The sequence below is a fragment of the Porcisia hertigi genome, chromosome 22 (assembly GCF_017918235.1).
Source record: "Porcisia hertigi strain C119 chromosome 22, whole genome shotgun sequence".
Classification (NCBI taxonomy): Eukaryota; Euglenozoa; class Kinetoplastea; order Trypanosomatida; family Trypanosomatidae; genus Porcisia; species Porcisia hertigi.
In genome coordinates, this window is record NC_090581.1 from 662,451 (window position 1) to 671,130 (window position 8,680).

Here is an 8,680-nt window from a genome sequence, read left to right on the forward strand (position 1 = left end):
TCTTCTGTTCAAACTCACGGACGGTAGAAAGCAGAAGAAATATCAAAAAGAAATAAGCTAACAGTGGTGTGGGATACAGTTGTTTGGTGTGGTGATCTGGCCGCGCAATGCTCATCCAAAGAGAGAAAAGAAACGCAAGAGTGGAGGGGTGGAGGAGAGGAAGGAAGGGGGGGGGAGCAGCGCCTGTGCAAAAACAAAAAATGGGAATGCGTGTATATTTGAATAGGCGAAGCTTTACAACTCTGCAAGACGGCTGTGGTGTTGAGAACTGCCGGTGGCGGGTGAAAAAAAGCTAGTGGGCAGAGCAGTGTGTGCGAGACACAGTGCCCAAAGTGGGAAATAGGAGCTGAGAAGAAAGGCGAAGATGAGGAGCTTGTTGCAACACAGACACACACAGACACACACACAGAGAGTGAAATCGCTTCTTGGCTTGTGCAAGATGTTCAAGGGATCCGGGGCATCCCCCAGAAACAGGAAATCAATAGGCGATGTTACGCGACCAGGACATCCATGATGTGCACTTTGACATTCACGACAGCGACGCGCCAACGATAACGTAACAAATGAGGTTGATCCGTTTAGATGAAATTAGCAGCTGGAATAGTGTGAGGGGGGGGAGAAGGAGAGAACACAGACAAGCTCACAGACGTGAGCGCAAAGCGGTTTACTGTGGAAACAAAAAGAGGTAAAAATATGTAGTTAAAAAAATTGAGTGCAGAGAAGACCAAGTGAGTCTTCTTCAGGATGTCTCCCCCACACGCGCACGCAGGAGGGGTTTCCCCCCAAAACAGCCCCAAAGAGCATCAAAGTCCCCTGAGGAGGACGCTGGAAATTTGTCTGCGCACCACTGGCGGTAAAATGCACAAAGCGAACGGTTGAGAAGAAAACCGATTCAGTGATGTGCAATGGTTCAGATTTCTACCAGACGAACTCTTTGCGCCCCCCCACCTCCTCGAGAAAACAAAAAAGGGCCGCCAGTCGTTCCATGGGGCGCCCCCTCTCCCCCTATATGAGAATGCTGCAGGAAAAGAGTGCGTATGGCATTGCGGCACCCGGATGCTCTGCGCCGCACAAAAACTCACTCATCTCCACGATACACCGTGTCAGTTTACACGAAGCGATGCTTATCAGCGTCAGCAGAGAAAGGCTCTGGAACAAAAAAGGGGGGGGTGTATCTTCCCACCTAGCGAGGTGCGATGATCGCCGAAGCTGCGAGGGAAGGCCGCGTGCAGGGCTGAAGTACCCGACTCACGGCATGTGTAGATGAAGGGGGACGAGGAAAAGAAACAGATATTCAGAAACCGATAGCATGGTATTCCCAACGAGTAGGTGCTGAGTAGAGCCAAGCACTGCCCCCCCTCTTCGTGTTGGCGACATCGGCAACAGGCTGCCTTACTTCTGGGCGAATTGGGGAGAGGGGTTCCATGAGTGACCGGTTACGCCATGGTATATAATCGCGTCTTTTCCCTCTGTAGTCCTTTTTCGTTCTCCTCGTTAAAGTCATATCAAAGACACGCGCATTGTGAGAGAGGCGTGCTGGGGACGAAAAACGGAATACTATTCAGCGAACACACGCACTGTATCCCAAAAAAAAGAAGTTCACAGCAGGGGGGAATCGGCCGCTAGTGAACAGCGAGGGAGGGGGACAAGGCACATGCAAACGAGAAAGCAATTTTCTATGGAATCTCAGTCTATAACTTCTATGAGCACATACGCGCGCGCGCAGACAGATGCGCTGGTGTCAACGAAGGGTTTCTGTTACTCTATGGGACCATGCTCCGTGTAGGCACAACCGCCATACTTCAGAAACTTCGAAGCATGGATGAATCACGGGGGGAAAGCAGAAAGCGCAGGGGGGAATTTCCTTGAACACCGCCAGAAAGTCATGTTCGAGAACAGACAAGTCGAAATCTGAATAGTTTTACACCTCCAGCCATCGATCCGCTTTTCTGATGTTGCCATGTTTTTTTTTCCCTGGGTGTGGGTGTGTGCTCCGAATTGAGACAGCGCTAGCCACCGGTGGAGGGAATCTCCCCTACTGGCCTTCACGCATACGCTTGCGGTCGTCCAGCGCAGCCTGCTTCAGCAGTCTCACACCCTCCTCATTTGAGATGGTCTGGATGCGGCTCATCTTATTGTGGAAGAAAATGCCAAGCACCTTGTCCGAGACGTCGAGGACCTCCGTCTTGAAGGTTGCCACAAGGAACTGACACTCCTCAGACTGACGTGCTATCATGTTGGCCACGGATGTGCGGTACTCCGCATCCAGAGCAGCATCGATTTCGTCAAACAGATAAAAGGGAGCAGGATCGCAGCGCTGAATCGCAAAAATGAGTGCCAGGGCGACCAGAGACTTCTGACCCCCGCTGAGCTGCTCCAGGTGGCTGACAGGGTTTCCAAGGCCAAATGACACACGGATCCGTGCGCCGGCATACGGGTCTTCCTCCTTGTTCGTGGAGGCAGCCGCGACCAGGTGCAGCTCCGCTGAGCAGCTCTCGACGCCGACAAGCTGCTTAAACACCTCCTCGAAGTGGTACTGAACCTGCTTGTAGGTGCGCTCAACCGTCTCCTCCTTCTTCGCATCCAAGTGATCCATCAGCTCCTGAATACTTTCCAGCTCTTTGGTGAGTATCTCCTGCTGCGACGTGAGGTCGTTCATGGCCTCCTGGAGGGATGCATGCTGGTCAAGGGCCTTTCGGTTCACATGTGAGAGGCCCTTGAGCTTCTCATTGACCGCCTTTAGGTAGTACATGAGCTTACCGAGTGACGCCGACTCGAACTTGGCAACGCCTTGGGGCAGCACCCCCAGCTGCCGGATTTTTTGCAGCGCTTCCTCGCGGCGCTGCACCAGCAGACTCCGCTGCATTTGCGTCTTGTCCGCCATGTCCTTGCGCACCTGCAAGCTACGCGCCGCACCAAGCCGTTTCGACGTCAGCGCATCAAGCTGCGACTGCAGCCTCTGCCTCTCGCGGCCGTCCTGATCCAAGTTATGGTCGATGCTCTTCAGCCGCTGCGATAGCAACTCGAACTCCGCCTTCACGGCTGCCTGTTCTCCATCCACAATTTTGCCCGCGTGCTTCGACCACCCCAGCTCGCGGATGCGGTCAGCGACAACCGCCTTGCGTCTCTCCACGTGCCGCCGAGTGTCCTCGAGAAGCTGAAGCTCCGTGGCCAACTGTAGAGCGTTGGCCTCCATGGCAGACGACGCCACACGAGCGCTAGCCACTTCTTCTGTGAGCTGCTCAAGCCTCCTTTCCTCCGCAGGTGTCCATGCGCTCTTGAACTCATCGGAAAGCTCTCTCTTCAGCTCCCGCAGTGTCTCGGTGGCCGCTGCGATAGAGCTCTCCACCGCCTTCTTTGTTGCCGCCAAGTTAGACTTGACTGTCGCCAACCTCGATTGCCGATCCTCTATCAGGCGCGACTCGCGCAGCCGAAAATCTGCCGCTAGCTCTGTTGACACGTTCTGGTTGCGGAGCGCCTCAAGCTCGTTAAGGACCTCGGTGATGCGCTGCTCGACAGTAGCCACCTCTTGACAGAGGCCGTCCAGCTTTGCACGTGCTGCCCGAAGGCTTGCACCCAGCTCCTTTTCTCGCTCCCGAAGAGGGAGCTTCATGTGACGCTTATCGATGAAGCCACCGGTGATTCCACCCTTGCGCCCCAGCTGATCCCCGTCTACTGTGATGACGTCACACTGGAGCGTTCGCACCATGGCACTAGCTGTTTCCAGAGATGCGACGACAGCTGTCCGTCCAAAGACTTCAGCAACTACACCTTTGAAGCGTTCGTCGCAAAGAACCTTGGACAGCAGCGGCGAGCACTCTGGTGATGTCGCAATATCGCTCGGTCTCCCGTTGCACGTGTCCAAGGGGAAAAAAGAAACACGACCAGGCTTCCGTCGTTTGTTCATCTCAGCCAGCAACGTTGTGCTCACATCGAACGAGTCCACAACAACATGGAAGAGAGTGTTACCCGCTGTGACCTCCACCGCGGTTTTGTATCCATCCACCACTTCGATAAGGTCGATGAGCGGGCCATGTACGGCGGCGGCAATCACAGGATTCCTCAATTCATGCAGAACCTCGGCAAGAGACTGCAGTCCCTGCCGCAGATCTTGACGAACAGCCCGTTCCCACTGATGCTTCGCACTCCGAGACGCCTCGTCTAGCCGCTGGACAACGCTCTCTTGCTCGTGAACCGTCTGCCACAACTGTCGCCGCTGCTGGTTCAACTGGTCTCGCTTGCCGAGTGCAGCCTTGATTCGCTGCTCATGATCCTGCAAGCTCTGATCGACATCCGCAGTAGACAGATTGGGCGCAGACATCTGCTTCGATAAAGCGATTGCCTCCTGGTGTACGCGCTCCATTTCTTTACGGAGTATATCGAGCTCCTGCTGGGACTTTTCAATCAAATCTTCGTTCTTCCGCATTTCGCCGGTTAACCACTTGTCACGATCAGCTTTATTCTTGAAGAGTTTTGTCCGATTCCGACGTTCTTGCAACCGTTCGAGAACCTTGCGCTGCGTCTCCACCTCGGAGGCCTTTTTGTTCGCCGCCGCCTCGCTTGCGCGAAAAAGCGATTCCTTTTTCTCGACGTCGGTGACAACCCTCTCAAGGCTCACGGTGAGTTCTTGCTCCTCCTTCACGAGTGCCTCCAGCTCACGCTTGTTGCGCGCAAACTTTCCAGCAGCCTCGTTTACGTCCAACTCCACAATCGCCTGCTTACTGGTCAGCACATCCAGGTCCTTCGCCACAGCCGTCCGCTCCGATTCCAGACGCGCAATTGCAGTCGAAATTTCGGCAATTTTCTGCGAGAATTCGGAGATCTTTTGCTCCGATGCTTCGCCATGATCCTCCGATTTGTTGAAGAGAGCAGCCTGTTCGCTCCACTCCTCCTCCAGTTTTTGCAAGGTTTCGTTTGCGGATTCCATCTCGGAGTGGAAGATGCAATACTCGATGCACTTTTTCTCACGGTCCGCCTCGTTGAACTGTTTCAGCTCCGCCGTCTCGTCCTCCAGCTCCTTTAGTCGCTTTTCAAGTTGACGAAATGACTCTGTGATCTGCGCCTGCTTTCCTCTCGTCTCAGCTAGGATCCGCTCGCTCTCTGCGCGACGTGCCTCGTAAACCTTCGTACCAGCCACATCCTTGATCAGCTGGTAGCGCTGCTCCTCGCTCATGTTCACTAAGCTCACGATCTTTCCTTGCTCCACCACATAGTAAGGATTGCTGGAGGAAAAGCCGGCGCTCTCCAACAGCTGATGGACGTCTGACGCCGAGAACTTGCGATCGTTCACACGAAACTCATCCTGCTTTAGTCCAACAGTGCGGCGAATTCGCACCTCCGGTTCCTCAGCGCGCCCTGGGATGACAAGGCGGCCATCCGAGTTATCAAAGACTATTTCCACAAAGATTGACAGTGCCGGCCTCCCACTGCCTACGTGGAAAAGCTCCTTCCGTTCTGCAGCGCGCAGGTTTGCGAATTTATCATTCAGCACGAATTGGATAGCGGCAAAGAAGTTGGACTTGCCTGAACCATTCTTCCCCACGATCACGTTTGTTTTCGGAGAGAGGCCATCTGGAAATGATTGCTCGCGATAAGAGCGAAAGCCCGAGATGATGATATTTTTGATAAACATCGTGACACTGGGAGTTTCCCTTTCTTTATGTGTGTGCGATTTTTTTTTGTGTGTATGTACCTTCTCTTTTTCCCTCGGGCTACATTCTTTTCTCACCAAGCCGTCTGAGAACACTCTACGAGAATTTAAGCAACGGATTTGAGAGACAAAAAAAAAGAAGGTTAGTGAGATGGAGGTGTTGCGTGACTGTACCTCCAGGTGGGAGCTACCGAGAAACAAACAGACCGTGTCTTTCTTCCCCCAAACAATCCACTCGCGCTGAATACAACGCGGTCGGGAAGCTATCAGAAACGCACAAAGGCCTAGGTTGTATGATCATCTTGGAAATAGACAAATTACCAATGCAAAACTGGGCGCTCTTGGCCCGCGTCGAATTCCTCGATGGCAACCTGTGAAAGCGGCGCCATCCACACACCGCAGCCTCTACAAAAAAAAAAGAATGAGTTGATATGTGCCGTGACACGAGGTAACAACCTTCAACGACAGGACCGTACTTCGAGTTTCGTAGATCCGGAGAAGCACAACACCCCCGTGAAGCAACCGCATGGGTTTCTCCTCACAACGATCTGCCCAGACACTCATTGACGGCTCCCTGTGAGGGAGAGAAGCTAGAAGATGATGTGTGCCTTTTTGTCACGCAAGAAGTAGCTCTGCATAAATGCCACCGATAGCCTTGCAGTTGCGCTCCTTTGTTTTTCGAGTAGAACTCGACACCTCCATGAATTCACCGTAAAAAAATGAATCGCGAGACACAACTCATCTACATTTTTTATCCACATGCACCTCATTCTCTTTGCAACTTGACAGACCCCAACCATATCACGCTTTCATAATTGGCGTTTTCCATGACGACGTCCGCATACTTGACTGGTCCGTTCCGGTGGTACCCCTACCAGTCTCCAGAAGAGTCACTTTGAACATAGTTCATGGAGGTCAAGAGAAACCACCCCGCTCATACCCCCCCCTCATAGGCTCGGATAGTACAGCAAAGCCTTTCACGACCAGCACACATCTATATGCACATGGCGCAATGAAGAAATTTTGTGTTTTTTTCCACCTCCAGTGACAACAAAAAAGGTGGCCGTGCATAGCGCAAACAACGGTTTGTACGGAGATTGTGAAATGAGAAGAGGGCGCAGACTGTGCTTGGAGCATCGAAGATCAGCACCACAGAAGGCTTCCTGGTTGGTCCGGGAAGCCCTTTCAGCACAACGCAATACACTTCCCAGTTGGAGAGACAAAAGGAAATCGCCACACAGAGAAGTGTTGGTCTAATGTTTCACGGGCCTAGCACCCTCTGGTATCGTTTTCCTGCACGCGTCAATGACACGAGCGACAAAAAGATCCGAGATCCCTGCGCGTCATAAAATAATGGACATATAGCTTGGTTGTACTATCAGGTTGAAGCCTATATCCAAATATATATTTTTTCTTTGCGTTTCAGCACCATCTCAGCTTCCGAAATCGAAGAAACAGATAACGTACAGGAGGGGAGCAGAGGACTCCATACCAGTGAAAAACCACACAGCTATTCTTTTTGACTCCAGTAAACAATACACGGTTCTCCTATTCCCTGCTGACCAAATGCACATGAAGCCCGGTGAAGTCCAGTGCGCTCGACTAAAGGCAGGGCTTCACGTGCCTCATCAGAGCACCCGTGTTTGTGTGAATAGATGTGCTAGGCGTAGCGATAAGTGAAATTCCCAGAGGCCGCTCGCGTACGCAAATACGCACTGAGCCAACAGACCCATTTTACCTTGGCCGTGACACGGGTTTTGTGGCGTGAATGCTCACAAATATAGCCAAGGGCAACGAGTTCAGCACGTTCGCATTGGGCATTGCCGTAACCGTCTTCCTCTTCGGTTATGAATCCTTGCATGAACTCATGATTATTTGCTTGCCCTCATCAAAAGCACACCCCTCGAGACTCGTGCGCCGAAAAAAAAACTGCACACAACCCTTCATAACTCCTTTGTAAATGTCCAGATGAAGGTGCTTTTACAGACAGTCCTCCTACAAACCGCAGGCACCAGAACTACAGCTCTTCTGGGAAACTGCAGCGCAACTTGATGACTCGTTATGACTCCCGAGGGACAATAAAGTGGAGTAGGGTGTGGGAGCGCCATCCATCTCCATGAGGGACCCTGTCGGCGAAAGCTACTGAGTCGGAGCCGCTTGTAATCAGCTTCTCCCGGTTTCTCACAGCTTCTGGTGGCTGTTGCTTTGATTAATGCTGCTTAAACTGATCGGCGGCGGGAATAGCGGGGCTTCCGTGTCATCAGTAAGTGTGGTCGGGGTAAGTGGTGCTTACTTTGGGGAGCCATATTGCCAGCGGTGGTGATGGTGGTGGGCAGTATGCTCGCGCAAAAAAATGGAGAAGCTACAATTGTGCCCTATTCTTGGCTTTTACTAGGTAGGGAAACTTTCAAAGAATGCACGTCATTGGCCACCACGTCGCCTCGACCTTTTTGCTTTTTCTTTCGCCAGTGGCAAGTGAGAGCATCGAGCCGCGGTTTGCGCCAGGGGTTGGCAGAATTCCATGTGCGGGCTACCGAATTTGTGAGACGGGGGGGGCCCCCTGCTTCTGAAGAGGGGGGGGGTTGCTCTATGGCAGCGGCGCCCTTCTCAGCGACAAAACGCACCAGTAGCCGGCCCCCCTCAACCTAGCGCTTGGATGTTCAACCGAACCGCGAGTGTGTGGCGACGTGTTGTCGTAAAAACGGGGGGGGGTGGCTGCCCAAAGCAAGTGGGTGTGAAGCAACGTCTGACCGGAGTACCCGCAGGAGTTCATTTCTGGGTGTATGAGGGCAATGCTTTACACCCCGATTGGGGTAATGGGGATTGGGGTAACACAGGGTTCCGTTGTTCTCCTGGGCTGTTTTTAACGATGCCACGTCGAGCCGTCGTTGGGACTAGGGTTTTATTGGCGACGTTGATGACTTAGGAAATGGAATGGTACATGATTTTCGGGAGTGTTCCTCAGTAGAAGTGCCAGGCATATGATGGAGGATTTGTGTGCGCTCGCCCATTTTTTTTTTCTTTCACGCG

General features: G+C 52.7%; 1 protein-coding gene across 1 annotated transcript; it reads right to left on the reverse strand.

The window, feature by feature from the left end:
* Nucleotides 1-2,035: 2,035 nt before the first annotated feature.
* JKF63_04493 (uncharacterized protein) lies at nt 2,036-5,632 on the reverse strand (the record flags this gene model as incomplete). The annotated part of the gene is made up of 1 exon (XM_067900478.1): nt 2,036-5,632. One exon carries the CDS (start codon nt 5,630-5,632, stop codon nt 2,036-2,038), a length of 3,597 nt encoding a protein of 1,198 aa, XP_067757307.1.
* Nucleotides 5,633-8,680: the final 3,048 nt, after the last annotated feature.